General features: G+C 40.4%; 1 protein-coding gene across 1 annotated transcript; it reads left to right on the top strand.

The window, feature by feature from the left end:
• Positions 1–8435: 8435 nt before the first annotated feature.
• oprd1b (opioid receptor, delta 1b) lies at positions 8436–14696 on the top strand. The gene is made up of 3 exons (XM_037783477.1): positions 8436–8796; positions 13006–13361; positions 13571–14696. The coding sequence occupies exons 1-3, from the start codon at positions 8549–8551 to the stop codon at positions 14098–14100; spliced, it is 1134 nt and encodes a 377-aa protein (XP_037639405.1). The 5' UTR covers positions 8436–8548; the 3' UTR covers positions 14101–14696.
• The last annotated feature ends 5470 nt before the right edge of the window (positions 14697–20166 follow it).

The following is a 20166-nucleotide window of genomic DNA, read 5'->3' as shown; positions in this document are numbered from 1 at the left end:
TGCTATTCCTTATTTTTTTTTAATTTATTTTCTTTTTCTTAAAAGCCTAACCAGGGACAAGGTCTGCAAATTAGCTATGGCTAGAAGTCCTATATATACGTTGCATCGGTTGCACTTTAATTAAGTGTAACAATGCCTATGTATTGTCCCTGTCAAATAAACTAATAAATAAATTAAATAAAAACATACTCTGATGGTTAAAATTCATAAAAGTTGATTTTTGTATTTATTTATTTTTAATAAAAAGTGAACATAGTTGCAGAAACACACATAATATTCATTACAACTGAACAAATAGAAAATATTGGATATCAACCCTTCAAAATGAGCTGTCCATCTCAAGGCCTGAGCCATGATGTAGGTCAGTTATTAATTATTATTTTCTATGTGCTGTTTTCTTTTTTTCTCTACATTTATTTATTTATTTATTTAATTAATTAATTTATTCAAGGTTTCTATCTTACCATCACGAATTATACTACTGTAGTACTTATTACTTTTAATTCTAACTAACTAATTAAATTATTTTAAATATTAATTGTATGATATTTTTTCTGTAACTTTACCTCTAGGGATGGGAAGAAGGCTGGACCTGTCTCTGTGTGGGAGTGGGAGGCGATGTGTATGTGTGTGTGTGTACATATTAAATGTTAAATGTAAGATATAATTTTTTTTTGTATTATGGCACCGGCGTTATGTTTTGTTATGTTTGTTATGATATGTTTGGAAAAAAGGAATAAAAAAGAATTTTCCAAAAAATGTAAACATGTACTGTAATCTACATTCATCTGTCATGTCAAACAGACTGGGATGAGATTTTCAGGAAAAGCTCATGAATGGTATAATAGAATATAAAATGCAGTTCATTCTATGCCTCATCCAAATCACACTTCCTGTCATCCTCTTACCAGTTTCCACAACCATAGGCAGGGTGTCACAATACAAACTGATCATAACACAATAAGCCTAAATGCAAAATTTGTATTTTACTTGGTACTTCTTTTGACCATTTCTCCATTAAAATAGTTATTCTGACAATATCAGGCAGCTGTGCGTTTAAAACAAAACAAGAAACTTTGTTTGCATCGTTGCCATTTTATTCTCACTCCTAGACTAAATAACCAACATTTATTTGCAGGAAGAGAGTTTAATATTTGCTCTATAAACTCAGTTGCCAGTTCATAGGCTACACCTAGATTATTAGGGCCTATTACAGAGTATTAGGGCCACATTGAGGGAAAAAAAAATAAATCTGAGATTTCGAGAATAATATCATAATATTATGAGATTAAAAAGTCATAACATTAGGATAATAAAGTAAGAAGTTTACGAGAAAAAAAAGTCATAATATTATGAGAATAAAGTCATAATATTATAGAGTAGTAATTTACGTGTTATTTTCTTTTTTTTCCGTAAAGTTATGACTTTATTCTCGTAATATTACGACTTTTTTTTTGTTTTGATTTCAAATGTAAACTCACTTTCATTGGGCAGACTATGAACCAATGTGTAACCTGTTGCTAGGGGTCAGGGGGGCCCCAGCAACCAACCTGACGAATCTGATGACACCTCTCAAATTAAAGAACTCTCATTGGCTCTTTGTTTCGTGGCCTTCATTTAAATACCGTCTTCATGTCTCCTTCTGCCTCTCTGACTTCTGTTTGAGGTGGGTCTCACGATAACTGTGTATTTAGCTAGCTAGCTGTACAATTCAGCCGATTAGCATTTTAAGGCTGAACTTTATGAAAACATGTAAATGTCCTGTTACTGTTGCTGTGAACATAAATATCTAGGCTAGAACAGTTTCATATTATTTTACGCTGTGAGGGAGGGAGAGCTGCGTGTGTGTGTTTGCGTCTCTTCTAGAGATTTGAGGTCTTGTCATTTTTACCGTGAGCCGCGTTGTTCACAGCAGCAACAGACAGGGACTTTGCTCTTTTGACTGTATATAGACATCATATCAGCAACATAAATACAGTTTAAATGTTTATATCTGTAGAATATGTCACGGACATGAAAAATGTAAAGATTTATCTTTAAATCAACACTTTCTGCTTTCATTTCAAAATAAAAGCCATCACTTTTTTTTTTTCTGTTGACAGAATTCCTTCATTTGCTACCATAAGGCTTTTATTCTGAAATATGTGCAGGACAGTGTTGCAGAACATAGAGTGACTCAGTGAATGAATAAAATACAGGGTTTTAATGGTGGATTATTACTATTATTTAAAAATTACCACACGTTTCTTAACTTTTTTCTGTCTAAAATATTCATAAATGGCATTTATAATGAAATAAAATGCCATTATGAAAGGCAAACTCTATGTAGAAAGAAAGGGCTGACAGCTGCAACAACAGATTGTTTTATGTGATTTAACTCTGATGCAGCCTTTGATAAATTGATCATTTTTGAATGTGTGTTTTTGAGATTAACTTTAATTTAAATGTTTGCATTTGTGAAGAATGTGAGACTTTTAGCCATGAAGTTTTGGACACTATGTTATCTACTTAGTGAGCCTTGATCCAGGATATATATATTTATATAGGATGTGGAATACTTAATATATTCAATATAATATCTTACTTGGCCTCAAGTGAAGCTATTGAGCATTTTCTTTGCAAGGTTTAATACTTTGAAATCACCTGTAAAAAAAGTACATCAAAATGTGCGTAATGACCGGGAATGGTGTGCTATGACCTGTTTAAGAGATTCGCGTAGCGGTCTCCGAAAAAATCGCGCGAAAGCGTGATTTCTTTGGGCCTATCATCCCCCTTCTTATAACCTCACTGTGGTCCTCAGACCCCCTCCCCCCCAGCACCAGGCACACTGGTCAAAATTTCTTGCGAAATTTTCTAGTTATTATTAATACCCATGATGTAAACACGCTACATATTTCTCCAGCTTGAAGGCGCTTTAAAATATTCAGTTTTGATCTGTGTTTCACTACTACGAGAGTATAAATATTTTGGGTGTGAGGCAGATTTGCCGACCACGGCATGGCTCCTTCTGTTCTGCACCAAATACCCCAGCAGGGCATCTGTGACTTCTCCACAAATTAATAACACATAAACATACACGCTGCCCCATCATGTTTCATAGAGGAAATAGTGTTTTTTTCGCTGACGGATGTAAAATAAAGGTGCAACAACATGATGTTTGTCTACGGCGGTTAATGGCTGTGGACACTGCCCGCACACAACCATGTTTCATTTGCCACATAGAGACATTCCATTATGTCTGACAAAATTTGGACTTTATCACGGGGTCGGAAATTAAGCAGGTTGCTGGCTGCATAATCTCTCCGTGCTGTTAAGGACTGGAAGCCTGCTGTTTTGCTCTGCTCCAGTCTTTTTCCCAAAGTGACTGACTCTTTTCCCTTTTTATTTCGTGCTCATTCAGCCACAAGCATACAGGAAATATTAATCAGACAAAGATATGCCTTGTCATTGCTGTGGTGAAACGATAACATCTTGAACGTGTGATGGCAAAATAACATGATCGCATAGAAATTGATGTGTTCATAGAAACTAATAACAGTCCTCGCCTCTCCAGGATTCAGAAGACGAGCTCACACCTAAAGGCTGAACAGGTCAGACTTATGCACTATATGTGGCTCGGTTGTGATTGTTACATAGCGATGCAATGTGACAGCTGGCAGAAGCCCAGTCCTCTGCTGTGCTTCAGCTCTGACAGCTGCAGAACAAACAACTTGAAATCCTACGAAAGCCTCAGAACATGTGTTTTCTTGTAGTTCCTCTCCCATTTAATACTGCATGAGATACTGGCAACATGGAGAAATAAAATGGCAAGATCTAATACGGTATATATTCCTTTTTTTCTCTGACCTTTCAGAAGTTATGAAGTATACCAGCTCGTATCAGAACTGCTGCCGTGTATGAGATATTGCAATCTGATAGGGGATGTGAAACACATCCGCTCATAACAGCAGCAACATATAAAACATAAAATGACAGCGAGTGCAACAAGTATCACAGCTCGATCGATGCAAGACGATATGCAAGTGTATTAAAAATAATTCATTAAGGTTTAATCACTCAGCAGCAGCTGAGAGGAGCCTTCTTCTCTTGTTAGATCATTTATAAATCAAACATACATCATCATTCCGTCCTAATGCAGAAAAACAACATGAAGCCCACTTTAAATTGTCTGCACTCTGTTTTCCCTGCCATGAATGTGATGGGCTCGGGGAGGCAGCGTAATGCTTCCCAAGGTTTCCATTGGGCTGATGAGTGATGCGAGTAATCATACTGCCTGTACAGACGAATCGTGAGTGATTGTCCTCCGGGAGAGAACATAAACACCACAACAGCAACAGCAGCATTTTGTCCGTGTCGTCGTCTCTACTGTACTGTATGTCCAGGCCCACATTTCTCTCTTTTACGACACATTACGACTGCATCTCAAAATTGCGTACAGAGAAAGATATGGCTCATCGTATACACTCAGTCTGCTGCCATTACACAGAGCACCTACCCTGCACTCATACATTATAGTATTTTTAGCCCTCTTCATTAGGAGGATAGATAACCCCTCTAATCTAACCCTGTATGCCATCATAGCTCCTGCAGCAGTTGTCATGTACCATTCTCCCACACAGCTGGAATTAAACTGAATTTACTTCCTGAACTGCTGTGTAAGTCATTTCACGCCGGCGGGATGTACCGAACGAGTGTTGTGATCAGGGCTTCAGTGTCAGAGTTGTGTAGGTATACAGGCAAGATAACTTGTCGAGACCAGAGTGTACTGCCGAGCCCTCTGAAGGTGCCGTGGGCTGAATTCAAGGAAACATATGTGAAGACCGTGAGGTGTTTGTTTGATAAACCAGGTGACCTTTCCACCCCCACTGCCTCCCTCAACCTCATCGCACACTCAATAAAAGGCACTCACCCTGAAATATCTTAGCTGATCTCTTCTCTTTTGTAAACACCTCTTAGACTTTGTTTAACAGAAAAGCTTATAGCTCTTTCATCATAACTACATTTTCCTTTGCGTCTTTGTCTGATTTCATCTGGAGACAAAAATAGAGGGAACTCAGACTGAAGTGACTTTCTTTCAACAACAATTCACTGTCCTTCACTCCCACTCACTTTCAGCTAAATGCTACAATATGTAATATGTAATATAACTCACCTTGACACTGCTAACGTGCTGATGTGTTAAGTGGGTTTACCATGTATGTTCACCATGTTAATTTAGTGTGTTGCATGCAAACTTTTGTGAATTAGCATTAAAAGTGTAGCTGATGCTGATGGGAATGTCATTAGTTTTTGGCCATAAACCAAAGTATTGGACAAATTATAAATTTTAACCTGATGTCGCTATAGATGAAAAGTCAAGGGGAGCACAAAAGTCTTTAATATACATTGTCCGGGAACTGTGAATGTCTGTACCAAAATTTGTGCCAATCTATCTGGTATATCCAGCCCGTTCTCATTCCCCAGGACATCAGATACCGACGCTTTGTCAGCTGTTTGTTTGTGTCCTGTGTTTAGAACGTGAAGTTATATTTGCACTGTAAAAACGTAGCAATTTTAAGCCCAACTATGTTGTTTTTCCTAAACCCAACTAAGTGGTTTTGTTGCCTAATCCTGAGCAATTGTTTTTGGTCAATTTACAACATTAAGCACGTTTATTACGAGCAGAAAGTGATGCTGAGGGGTCTGACAAAACCTCAGCATGTGACGAGCTGGGATGAGAACGTGTTGGGAGGCCTACTGTATATTACGTTGAGATATTTCTCAGCAGTGGTGTAAGTATTGACGGTGCAACCGGTGCGGCGCACCGGGCCCAGAAGCTGTCAGGATCCCAAGAGTTACCTTCCTACACCATGTCCACAACTTCACCTGTCAGCCGCTCCTGGTCCATTGAGGAGATTTCAGGAATAAATAGAAACAGCTGGGCGTCTGACAAAACTTCAGCTCAGCTGACGTGCCAAGTACGCTGCGTCGCTAACGATCACGACATTCCAATAAACAAGGACATGGCAGTGTTGGTTGATGACTTTGCGGAGCACAAGACCTGTAGGATGACCTTCTAATGGGTGAGTACTGCTTTCTTTATATTATTATGGATTGGGGTCAGGGATTTCAATATATAGCATTTGTTACATCTCATATGTTGGAAAATGTGCACCTACTGAAATCTGTGTGCGTGATAACATTTTGGCTTCTGAGTCCAGGGTAAGCTGTTAAATTAGCGTTGATAGATTTCAGTAATTGTCTACAGTGCTATTGTCTGGAATGGTTGTGTGTGTACGTGTGTGTGTGTGTACGTGTGCGTGTGTGTACGTGTGCACGCACGTGTGCTTCTGTATGGAGCGAGCGCCCAAGAAAAAGATTTGCACTGGGGCCAATCACAATTATGTTACGCTGCTGTTTCTCAAGTTAAGTGAACACTTTGACCTGCTTGTGGCACTAGAGGAATAGCCAGAGGAACACCAGAGTCGTAAGGATTCTCTCATGTGGCGAAAAACTCTCAAGTCTTGCGCATCCTGTTGAGAATACGGCTCACCTGTGGATGGCCACAAAGCTAAACAGAAGCTGCAAACAAACCTCCCTCATCAATGAAAGACAAATGAGATCGCTGGACAGATGATTTTAATTACTGCTCTTCATCTTAGGAAGACACGCACGATCTATCTTTAGACGGAGCAGTAAAGGGGGGAGGCGTCAGAGCTTTTGTTTAGCACGCCGGGCCCTATTCTTCTGACTGTCCCTCTGATGGCGGTTGCTTAAAGGCAGATTTTGTAAAGGTCACTTTGCAGTGTGCATAAAGACTGCCACAGTAATGAACACTACAGACACAGCCACGGGAGGATTTTTGATCCGTCTGTGTTCAAATAAACAATTACCCCTGAGCAACGCTCTCAAACAGACTGCACACATGCAGCTGCGTGTCCCTAATGGTTTCTGATGTTCTCAGTTAATGGGCTACAGACAAAAAGCAGCCACAGGTAAATGAGCGCTTAAAAGAAAATTGTGAAAAGACACCTGCTTGGGATTAAAAGTCAAACATTAGGGATTTACGTGACATGCCGTCAGCAAATGCAATATTGACCTACAGCAAATACAGAGTTCTCAAATGAACGTGTGTGCATGTGCCTACATCAATGTGTTTGCTCATACAGATGTAATTGATACAAGCACAATTACCCAGGCAGCGAATGTAAAGAGTATAATGAGAGAATTTGTAGGATTCACTCCAAAATCCACACTCTTGACTTGCTGCTATAGGCTTTCAAAACCCTCTTAAATATTTAATCAGCCTTGCTATACTGACAGGTGATTGCATCACTCCTGTGGTTTCGTAAAGTAATTTCATGGAGGTGACTGCCTGACTGGTGAGAACGGTCAGTCCTCTAATGGAGCTCCCCTAACACAAGCCACAGGCCATGCAGAGTGGGACAAGCAGAGTGGGTTGAAGGCAGGCAGCAATAAGAAGAGGGATGGCTCAATAAGTCTAATTGAGCTGCACCAATGAGAGATGATCAGATTGGGTTTTTGACTGACTGTTGTTTGATGAGCTGCTGAGTGGCAGGTGTTATTTTGGATAAAAGACAATAATAAGGGGAATACAACAAAAACATGGATGTGATGAAGCATTATTATTATAATGCTAGAGCTAATTAAAGCACTTTGACAAATGGTATCCCTTTGGGCGGGGTAACAATACACATCTTGCTTTGTGCACTGGTGCGCTTTGCACAAAGGGGGGAGGAGGGAGGGAGAGAGAGAGAGAGAGAGAGAGAGAGAGAGCATATATATTGTAATTTGCTTCATGAATTGTATATATGTGTATATATATGTTTTTTTTTTTTTTATTTTTATTTATTATTGAATTGACGCTTTGGCAATATTGTTCACCTGACAGTCATGCCAATAAAGCAAATTGAATTGAATTGAAATTGAGAGAGAGAGAGAGAGAGAGAGATAGAGAGAGAGAGAGAGAGAGAGAGAGAGAGAGAGAGAGAGAGAGAGAGAGAAATAAAAAAACATGTTAATGAAATGTAATTATTGTAAATTTTCATCATTTGAATATGCTTTGGCAACATGTACAGTGTTACGTCATGCGAATAAAGCCATTTGAATTGAATTGAATTGAGAGAGAGAGAGAGAGATAGAGAGAGAGAGAGAGAGAGAGGGAGAGAGAGGGAAAGAGAGAGAAAGACGGAAAGAGAGAGAAAGAGAGAGGAAGAGAGGGAAAGAGAAATAGAGAGAGAGGGAGAGAAAGAGAGAGAGAGAGAAAGACAGAGAGAAAGAGAGGGAAAGAGAGAGAGAGAGAAATAGAGAGAGAGAGAGAGAGAGAGAGAGAGAGGGAGAGAGAGAGAGAGAGAAAGAAAGACAGAGAGAGAGAGAAAGAGAGAGAGAGAGAGAGGGAAAGAGAGAGAGAGAGAGAAAGAGAGAGAGAAAGAGAGAGAGCGAGAGAGAGACTCCTCTTGTGCCGTCCAGTTCTCGTGCGCTCCTCTGTACCTGCTTTGGAAATCTCTTGACTTCACGCGCTCCAATCTCACTTGTATTGTTTTTGGAGATGGCTCTTCCTCAGTACTCCGCTTTTGGTGCTTTTGGTGATTTTAACGACTCGGTCTCCACAACTCCTTTCAATGTTTCGTTCACCGAGGATCCGCTGCGTTTGCCCTCAAACAGCAACGAGACCAACCAGGCTGCAGCCAGAGACACTACCAGTCTCATCATCGCAGTCTGCATCACCGCGCTCTACTCTCTCATCTGTGTGGTGGGACTGCTGGGAAACGTGCTGGTGATGTACGGGGTGGTCAGGTAAGACATGTATATGATAAACAAAACAAAGAGCCATAAACTACTTAGTGAAAGCAAAAAATAAAATAAAAAAAATGAATGTGTGAATATGTGTGTATATATACAACATACATATACATATAGAACATATAGAGCTCGTTGATGCTGCTTAATTAAGTGTGACCAACTACTGTCATATTGTGGACTCATGTGGATTAATCCATCTTTAAACAGCCAGATGCTCAGCTGGCATTCAGACAAGACTGGTCAATGGTAAAAAAAACAACAAAAAAAAACCAACAACTCTGTGAATCTGGTTATTTCAAATTTCTTTAAGGTACCATTTCTGGGAATGTTTGATATTCAAATTATTCTACTAGTGATTTTGAAGAATATTTTAGAATATGTCTAAAAAAAGGTCTATAATTCATGATTTTTTTGTAATTGCCCAGTGTTTCATTGTGTCTGAGAGCCACTCTAACACACCCACACACACACACACGCACACACGCACACACGCACGCGCACACACACACACACACACACACACGCCTCCTACACACATGAGAGGAGGGGGGCACAGTGTGATCTATAGCTCAACATTGCACCAATTACTCCTGTCAGGAATGATGTTGTAAACTCAGATGATTAATTTGCATGGGAAATAAGCAGCATATTGAACCCTCACCTGCACATGAAAAGAGATGAGAGATGTGGTACTAATTCATGTATTGAAGATTCTGAGGATTCATGTCATGTTGATTTGCTGTTGAGCTAATGCAGCTTAAATGAGAAAGCAATTACCTCAAGGTTGGACCTCCAATGTCAAATTAATCCTCTCACTGAACTGCTTCCTGTATGGAAGATGAAATATGAGTTTCTGTAGTTTCATTTTTCAATTCAGAATAATCAAACCAAAGAGAATATAAAAGACATGCTCCCACTTTCTTCCCGGCAGAGCGGTTACATTCAGAGTGAGATCAGTGTGTAATGTAATAAATGTCTTTACGTGGGGGATTAAGATAGAGGGTAAGATATCCCTTTGTCGACCCTCCTCCTTGTAGAGCTCGTTGCTGCGGTTTAATTAAATGTGACCAACTACTGTCATATTGTGGACTTGTGTGGATGAATCCATCTTTAAACAGCCAGATGCTCAGCCTGATCACTGGTAAAAGAAAAAAATCAACCCCGAAATCAAGAAGCAGTTTTGGAGGATTTTGGAGGATACTGTGTATGTCATGAAAATGACATATTAAAATGTCAAAAAGTCATAGTATAGTACATCATAAAAAAATCATAGTATATGTCATTAAAGTGTCATAGTATTGTGTCACGAGGACTTTCTAGTCTCTTTGTCCCTGTCTCCAGCTCCTGCTTACATTCCTCATGCATGTACTCTCCTCTCTCTCTCTGAACCTGCTATCCTTTATCTACCAGATGCCCTCTGACTCTCTTGCCAGTCCTGCTCACCTGACATCCCCTCCTTCACCTAGACACCTGTTGCCATTTCCCTCACCAACTCTGACTGGCCTTTCCCCACACACCTCCTCATCTGCATCTCATTCGCTCGTCAAATCATGAAAAAGTCATAATATAGTATGTTAAAAAAGGTAAAAAAAAAAAGGCATGGTGTAGCATTTCGAAAAAAAGTCATAGTATAATATGTTGAAAAAGTAATAAAAACGTCACAGTATAGAATGCCAAAAAAGTAATATTATAATATATCTAAAAGAGTCATACTATAGTACGTCAAAAAAAGTGATAGTACAGTATGCCGAAAAAAAATTCAGAGTATAGTATTAGGAAAAATTATCATAAAAAGTCATAGTATAGTATGTTATAAAAGTCATAGTATAGTATGCTGAAAAAAGTGATAGTGAAAGTCATGGTATTGTATGAAAAAAATGATAAAAAAGTAATAGTATAGTATGTCGAAAAAAGTGATAATATAGAAAGTTCGAAAAAAGTGATACAAAATTCACAGTATAGTATGATAAAAAAGTGATGAAAAGGTCATAGTATAGTATGTCGAAAACAGTGATAAAAAAAAGTCATAGTATAGAATGTCCAAAAAAGTCATCCTATAGCACGTTGAAAAAAGTTAGAAAAAGTCATACTATAGTATGTCCAAAAAAGTGATATGCTACACTATGCTACCCATGCTATACTATGACTTTTTTTCTTCTCGATATGCTGTACTATGACTTTTTTGACATACTATACTATGACTTTTTTTCGTCATGCTATAGTATGACTTTTTCTAACTTCGAAATACAATATTTTTACTTTCTTTTCAACATAGTATACTATGATCCTTTTTTTGGACATACTATACTATGACTTTTAAACCACTTTTTTTCCACATATTATCCAATGACTTTTCCGACATACTATTCTATGACTATTTCATCACTTTTTTCATCACACTATACTATGACTTTTTTATCACTTTTTTCACCTTTTTTCGACATACAAGAAACAGTATTCAAGTGTCTTATGTGAAATAGTTCAGTGTGGTAGATATCTAGTTGGAATACTGAAGGTTGTAAGTTCGATCCTTATGTAGGGCAGTCACTTTTCAGGTCTAACTTCAAATGAAGAACTCAAATACAAAAAGTGACATCACTTGATTGTATTTGGTCAGATAGCTCAGTGTAGTAGATATCTGGTTGGAATACTGAAGGTTGTAGGTTCGATCCTTATGTGGCGCCGTCAGTTTTTCGGTTTAATTTCTAATGACGAAGTCAAATACACAAAGGGAACAGGCCTAAGTGCGTAAGGCACTGGTGACTTGGTTGCTTAGTTCCCAGTTCTGTGTGTGGCAGAGCAGGGTTCGATCCCCACACTCGCATCAGTGCCCGGTACCCTCCCAGGGTTTCGGAGAGATACAACTGGCGGGTTATGCAAGAGAAAACCAGAAATTTAAGTGAAGTTTATTGCTGTCAATGCCTGTTGGGAGGAGACACTCGTCTCACTCCACTGTTGGGCACACTGTGACGATCAAACCCCACTCTGCAGGGTTAGGGTTAGGTAACCCTAGCAAGCAGCATGGGTTAGGATTAGGTAACCCTAGCAACCAGCAGGGTTAGGGTTAGGTAACCCTAGCAAGCAGCGTGAACAGGGTTAGGGTTAGGTAACCCTAGCAACCAGCAGGGTTAGGGTTAGGTAACCATAGCAAGCAGCGTGAACAGGGTTAGGGTTAGGTAACCCTAGCAAGCAGCCTGAATAGCGTTAGGTAACCCTGGCAAGCAGCGTGAACAGGGTTAGGGTTAGGTAACCCTAGCAAGCAGCGTGAACAGGGTTAGGGTTAGGTAACCCTAGCAAGCAGCGTGAACAGGGTAAGGGTTAGGTAACCCTAGCAAGCAGCGTGGGCAGGGATTGAACCCTGAATTTCACAATCTCACCCTTGGCAGACAGGCAGCTGGACAATGAAACAGGTTTTTCACAGGTAAAGCAGATTCTGGTGGCTGAAAAAGCACACTCTTTGACCCCCGCCTTGCTCTTACAAATTAACTCTGACAATTACATTCCTTTTCCAGCTGGCCTAACTACCAATGGACCTTCCCAACAATAAAGGGCATCTGAACACTCCCCAAATAAATTATTAAATGTATTTACAAATAAACCATCACAATATTAATATATACAAATTACACATGATTATATAGTCTAATACAAGTTAACTAGGAAGCACAATAAACTGAAGAAACATCAAACAATTCCAACTTAACAAAGAATTCCTAAAAACACCATAGTATAGTTTGGTGGAAAAAGTAATGCAATCCATGTCGAAAAAAAGTCATAGTACAGAATGTTGAAAATATTCAGAGTATAGTATTCTATAGTATATTATGTGGAAAAAACTCACAGCATGGTACGTAAATAAATGTCCAAAAAAAGACGTGCAGTTTAATGGAAGCATACAGCCACTTTGGCTTTTATGCATTTAGTATTGTGCCACAAACATTAGGCATCTAAATAGCTTTTTGATCAGTTCGATATTATTTGAGAGGAAATACGAGATCATTAGTTTGAGAGGAAATAGATTAGCTCAAACAATAAATTGGTTTCTAACCTTGAAACGTTTTAATGGAAATCGTGAGTAAACCACTGTGCATCTTCTTCGGAACACAGCAGAAGGCAGATTCAATCTCCTCCAACTAACAGTTTCCCTCGAGTGTTAGTAAGAATCAGTTAAAAGCACCCCATGCTTTTCTTCCAACCAACCAGGTACACCAAGATGAAGACTGCCACCAATATCTACATCTTCAACCTGGCTCTTGCAGACGCTCTTGCCACCAGCACCCTCCCCTTCCAGAGCGCCAAGTACCTGATGGGCACATGGCCATTTGGGGAGGTTTTATGTAAAGTGGTCATCGCCATTGACTACTACAACATGTTCACCAGCATCTTCACGCTCACTATGATGAGCGTGGACCGCTACATCGCCGTTTGTCATCCGGTGAGAGCCTTGGACTTCCGCACGCCCGCCAAAGCCAAGCTCATCAACGTCTGCATCTGGATCCTCTCCTCTGCTGTCGGAGTCCCTGTGATGATCATGGCTGTTACCAAGGTGACAGTTAAAGGTGAGAAATTTCTATTGTTGAAGAAGACATGCTGAAAATTACCATCACTGTGCAAAAAACTTCACTTATCAGCACAAGCTTTTAAGCGACAAGCGTTGATTTCGGGGAGTAATCAAGCCATAAAAGAGAACATTTGAGCTGGGTTATTAACTTGAATTGGCCTCTCCACATGGCCCTCTATTAAACTTCTAATTGTTTTAACTCCTCAGGAAACACTGCCTGCGAACTTAGATTCCCCAAACCTGAGTGGTACTGGGACACAGTGATGAAAATCTGCGTGTTCATCTTTGCCTTCGTGGGTCCCGTCCTGGTCATCACCATCTGCTACGGTCTGATGATCCTGCGGCTCAAGAGTGTCCGTCTGCTCTCCGGCTCCAAAGAGAAGGACAGGAACATGCGACGGATCACCCGCATGGTCCTGGTGGTCGTGGCGGCCTTCATCGTCTGCTGGACTCCCATCCACATCTTCATCATTGTCAAGACCATGGTGGATATTGACCGCAAGAACCTCCTGGTTGTGGCCTGCTGGCATCTGTGCATCGCGCTGGGCTACACCAACAGCAGTCTCAACCCGGTGCTGTACGCCTTCTTGGATGAGAACTTCAAAAGGTGCTTCAGGGATTTCTGCGTGCCCTATCGCTCCCGCCAGGACCAGAACAGCTTCTCCAGGGCACGCAATAGCACAAGGGAGCCTGTGTCTGTTTGTGCTGCTGCGACGACACAGAGACCGCCGGCCTGACTAGGCATGGATCAGTTGGGGGGAAGAACAGTTCAGGATGACCTCCAGACTGAGGTCACACAGTTCTCTACCACTGGAGTCTGAGTCCACAGATGTAGGCTTTTGGCCTGCCAAATATGTAAATTATCAATTGTGTTTTCGGTCTCATACAATGAAACTTGTGAGACACAATTCTCTAAGGATTGTCGTTCACGATGATCACAACCATGCCTGCGTGTGCCTGGGCATGAAGAAACGGATATAATTGTACATCCTTGGAGTGTGCATAAAGCACATGCAACCATATGAACAAACACATATACAGTGCAGTCATAAAGTATTGGGATAGTGGTATGCTTTTCATTGTTTTGACTTTGCATAATAAGAAATAGGAGGTCAATGTGCTGACTAAGCATTAAGGGCGTTTGTCGGTCTTCACATCCATATTAGGTGAACAATGTAGGACTGTGTGTTTACACAGATCCACAGTTCCACAATGCTCAGATTGTCAGGCATGACAATGATCCTAAATAAACAGACAAGGCCACCAAGAGGAGTCTTTTTATGGCTAAACAGTGGTTACAGTATGATTGGCCGAGCCAGTCACGTGATGTAAAGCCAACAGATCACGTGTTTCACTTGATGAAGACCAGACTGAAAATCCCCTGTAGCAGCAAGAAGTGACGATGGCTGCAGTACAGCCCTGGCAGAGGGTCAACAGGGAAGACATCTGCTGATGCCTGTGGGTCAAAGACTTTAGCTTCAGCTAAATATTACATTTGATGACTTTATTTAGATTTAAGTTAATTACTTACTATTATCTAAAATTGGGACACCGTTAATAAAGGACTACAATTCGTTGAAGTGACACCTTCAAATTAAACAGATAAATGAAGCTTAGCGGAAGTTCAGGCAGGGAGACTCTCTTTTTGCGCTCATTCGTTCACAAATCTCTCTGTCTCTCATTCCATCAGCTGACTATGGGCGTTCACTCTCAGTCAAAACAACCAGATTTTGACATATCGTTGCCGTCAAACTTTAAATAAAAGACAGATCTTTTGTCTGCTGTCAGTTGTCATTTCAGCGTGAACGGATGCGACCCTCCTCCACCCCATTAACCTCCAGTCTTCATCACATCAGTATTAAATATGACTACGCAACGATAGGGTCCAGTCGTTAAAGACTCTCCACAATTCTGACTTTATCTTGCACCATGTATTAGATATTAAATAGCCACCGAGGGAAATATCTGGCTCTTTAGGTGCTCAATGCTCCACTATGTTCACCAGCTAGTCGCTGACTGTGTCTGTCTACTGTTTGGTGTTGTGTACAAGTGGTTGTTAGAGCCTTTTTGCTGAAAACGACCCTATGAGAGCAGTGGGAGTGAACCGGAACAGTAAAGTTGAGGGCCCGAAAACCAAAACAATAAGCTGAAAGGCGCTATAAGTTCCATCCATCCATCCATCCATCTTCAACCGCTTATCCGGGATCGGGTCGCGGGGGCAACAGCTCCAGCAGGGGACCCCAAACTTCCCTTTCCCGGGCCACATTAACCAGCTCTGACTGGGGGATCCCGAGGCGTTCCCAGGCCAGAGTAGAGATATAATCTCTTCACCTAGTCCTGGGTCTTCCCCGTGGTCTCCTCCCAGCTGGTCGTGCCTGGAGCACCTCCCAAGGGAGGCGCCCAGGAGGCATCCGTGCTAGATGCCCGAACCACCTCAACTGGCTCCTTTCAGCGCTATAAGTTACGCATCATAAAGCCGAAGGAAACTGCTGCAACGAATGATAATTGTCTGTGGGTTTGTCACTATCAGTGACTCCATTTACATTACACATAGTCATTTCACACATTGTTAATATAAAAATTGTTTTTATAGCAACTTTACAGCTGAATTTACTTTAACCTTGAATTGTTCCATTTCACGTCCAAAGGAGTGCAGAGCCAATGCAACAAAAAATGTGTCTCCATCCTAATACTGTCTGAATGCACTGTAGACTGGTAATAGTATCGTCACTCAACCTCACTGGGGAGGAAATGAGAATCCAACAATGTGAATGTTTAGCTTATTTTGTTTGTCTCTGCAATATTTAAATTAAAGGATGTATCCAATTTCATGCTCCGTCTTGTGATGGTAAGAGGAGAAATAATTACAGACGAAGGCCACCTGCATAATCGACAAACTATTTTAAAGGAGGTGAACCACTCATTCATCCGATACGTCGTGAAAGATCCTTGTGAAAGATCCTTGTGAAAGACACCTTTGATAACATGAAACTACAGCCTTCATGATTAAGCACAGATGACGGAGGCTTCCAGCGTATATTCAACATGAACATCAGTGTTCAGCTGACTCATCGTTTCCACTCCTCTAGCAGTTAGGCTGCTCTGGTTCTTTCTTGCACAACCAAAAAACATTTAGCTGACAGTAAACTGAGGAATTGAGGGGGAACGTGGCTCTGCTGTTTCAACTCATAGCTGCGACTAAATGACCTCAAACTGGCACGTCTGAATCGGATCAAACGCATTAGGAACAAGAAGCTTCCTACACATATTACAGCTAATGGACGAGTTTCCACTGATGATCTTTGGACTCTTGCAGGAGGCGATTAGGGCAGTAAGAAGACAGTTTTTTGCACATTTTGAGAGAACAGTCAAACCGATGCCTCTTATCTCGCCACTGCAGCGATGCAGATTTGTTTAAAAAGGCGTCTATATATCAAGTGTAAAGATAATATTGTTCTGTTACAACATATTAAGTGATAATGTGATTTATTTTGTTTCAATGTGCTGTCAAGCTGTTGTACCATAAAGCTTCGCTTGTAACCAATTAGTCAAATCAAATATAACCATGTATTTACACTAAGTGCTATAAATGAAATCTTCAAAAATAATTATTGTTAACTATCGCCTTTCACTGTCACTGTAGGAAGAGCATTTGTAAATGTTTTCTGCAGTGTGGTCAACAATATGTTCAGCTGATTGAATATATGTACCGTAATGCCTTATTCAGCATTATGTTCTTTTTTGCAAAAAGTGAATTGTTTTGTTGAGAAAAGCGCTGGAAATGTTTTCACATTTTGTGTTTCATCGGATACAGTATATAAAGTACCTTATTGTATAGGTGTAATAACTGCTTTAGTCATATGGAATAGCATAAGTTGTATCTTGTAAGTGCTTTTAATTTGAAATATTGCTGTAAATAACTTTCAGTTTTAATCTAATATTTTGTTTTCCGTGGTTATTACAGATGTTGTTAACATGTATACTCTTTGTAAATGCAAGTGAAGCCTCATGGGAGTTAGAAATGTGATTTGTTGGCCTGGAAGCCCTTGATGGTCAGAGGCCGACGGTCACAGGGACAAATGAGACACATCCAAAGTGTGTGTGTAAATGAAAGCACATTATGAAATAAATCAGGGATAATATTGGAGTTTCTGGTCACCACATGCATTGGAGAGAAATACGGCCGGTGATATTATATATTTTTTTATTGTCAACAAATCCTTTGAAAAGACAGCGCCATGACCATTGGTTACTCCTGAAGATGTAAATCTTTAAAGAGAAGAAAAAAAAACATGAATATATGCTTTCATTTTTGAAAAAGAAAGTTTGATATTTCCTGAAGCAGCTGGGCATTGTAGTTTTTAAGGAAACTGTTTGCAAACAGGAGTCAGTAGTGCATTTTTGGGGACTATTTTCAGCAGCAGATTTGGTGCTCTAGTGAGTATTTACAGCAGCAGGACAGTGCATGTGGGATCAACTCAAAATAAACTACAGTGCCAATGTTCATCATAATGAAGGAACGTGTCACCTAGTGCATCATGCAACCAGTTCTCATCCCAACTCGTTTCATACTGATACTTTTTTGTCGCAGTAAACACGTGCTTCATGTTGTAAATTTAAACAAAAACACTTGCTTAGGTTTAGGCAATACAACCACTATAGTTAGGTTTAGGAAAAAACAACACAGTTGGGCTTCAAATTACTATGTTTGTACAGTGAAAATGTGACCCGACGTTGTGAACAGGACACGCCGCTGATTGGTCTACATTGCGTCTCGCTAAAGGGTGCCTTGTGCAGCGGTATCAAACGATGACGGCCGTGACAAAGCGTTGGTATTTGACACCCTGGAAATGAGAACGGGCTGATCATTTATGTGTTTTAAATAGTTTATGGACAACAATGGAGCTCTATGCTGGCACAGGGGATTAAGATGCATTAGGCTTACACACACGATATCTTTTAGTAAGATCAATTATTGGTTTTATGTCTTTTCGCGTGATTTGTTGACAATAAGACAAATACAAAGAATATCACCACCCTTCCTTTTAACTTTTGTTAAAGTGACACAGGCCCAAAGCCCTGACTGACACAAATTCAGGCTACCACTTTCATCTCAGTTTTTGTAAACCCACCTTGGAGAAATAAGGAATCAAATAAACCACTGTACTTTTTAAAAGAATCCAGATTCTCATTGAATATGGATTGTGTACTGTTGACTGCACGGGTCACACTGCAGTGCAAGTTGAGTACAAAAAGTCATGATTGGGCGATTACCCACTGAGATATTATTACAGAAGCAGTTAATATTTAAATGACACGTGTAAGTGAGGCCCGCATTTTGAAAACGACACATTCTTGTACTTTTTTTTTTGCATTATGGTCCATGGATTACATGTTCAACTGGTCTTTCACTTAATTTCTTGCACACATTAAAGGGCTGAAATCATTCCCTGCTGAAAGACTGATTATGTCTCGGAGAATAGGAACCTTGATTAGAAGGCAATCAGTCCCCCTCATTTCTCTTTCAGACTCCTGTAGATGTAGAAGGACATCACTCAAACGACTGGAACGAGAGACGTTCAGTATGAATAGCCCATAAGCTGCGATACAAGACATCATAGAGCTCCCATCAGGAGACCAAACAGACGGTGCCATTGAACACTCTGAGCTACAGAGCATAAATACAGTATGTCCCCTATGAAATATACATGGCTCTGCCTATATGTTTACTGTGCAGACAAATGAAACAGCAACAAAATTAATAATTTAGTCAAACACCATGAGCTGGCTCCTGACTCGGCTAGACTGCGCGTTTGCCTCTTTAGAAATGTGAATACCAAAGCGCTTTATTGAACAGTCAGACAAACTGAAGTGTAACGGTGATATTTGCCCCCTACAGAAACAGTTTTCTTCTGGATTTTGCAATCATTTGTTTCCTCTTGAGAGCTTGAATGCACATGCAACAGGTGTTTGCTATCAAATATGTACAGTCACACACAGGGATGCCGTCGATTAGTTTCAGAGTGACACGCGAGATAATTAAACGCTCTCATCTACTGACCTTAACTAATGGTTGCTCGCGCACTCGAGCAAATTAACAGATGGAAACGAGAACAGAGAGGGAATCTTGCTGAAGCGTTCATAACAGCTCTCAACGTTGCAATGCTACTATTCCCTTGTTAGTGTCAAAAGCTCAGAGCATCCAACAGCTTATTTTCTGTTTCATCTGGATGATACTTGTTATGTGACTTCCCCTGCTTATTTGTCTGTGAGGGAGACTTTGTGGGTAGATTTACTGTAAAGTGAGACTGTCTTGCTTCTCAGATTTGTTGCTTGGCTGGTGGAACTCAATTATCTTGTTTGGCAGCTTGGATAAAAGCACGACTTGAGCTCCATTACGCTACACCATTGCAGCCACGAAAATCTTTCAACATAACAGACGTTTACGCTTCTCAACAGCAGACACCTACATACTGTAAGTGAGGCTTTTCACAGAACACAGCATCTTAGCTGACGGTGCACAACCTGTCAGTGCCGAGTCAATTATATAACCCCAAACTAAAGGAAGGAAGGAAAAGAGGATATTTAGATGATGATTATGCAGAGATTCTGGTAATGGATTTGGCAATTTGGCCCTGCTGCTTTATGTGACAGACGCTTGCTGGAAACACAGATAATCAGACCTCCTGGTTGCCTGAGGTGTTTACGAAATGCCAGAAGTGCAAAACGCTCTGAAGCAGTAGCAGTTTCACTGGATGTTTCACAAGGCGGCAAATACTCTGGCATTCCCTGCTGAGGAACTG

Source organism: Sebastes umbrosus, chromosome 11 (assembly GCF_015220745.1).
Source record: "Sebastes umbrosus isolate fSebUmb1 chromosome 11, fSebUmb1.pri, whole genome shotgun sequence".
NCBI classification, from domain to species: domain Eukaryota; kingdom Metazoa; phylum Chordata; class Actinopteri; order Perciformes; family Sebastidae; genus Sebastes; species Sebastes umbrosus.
This window is presented reverse-complemented; position numbering and strand designations above follow the sequence as displayed.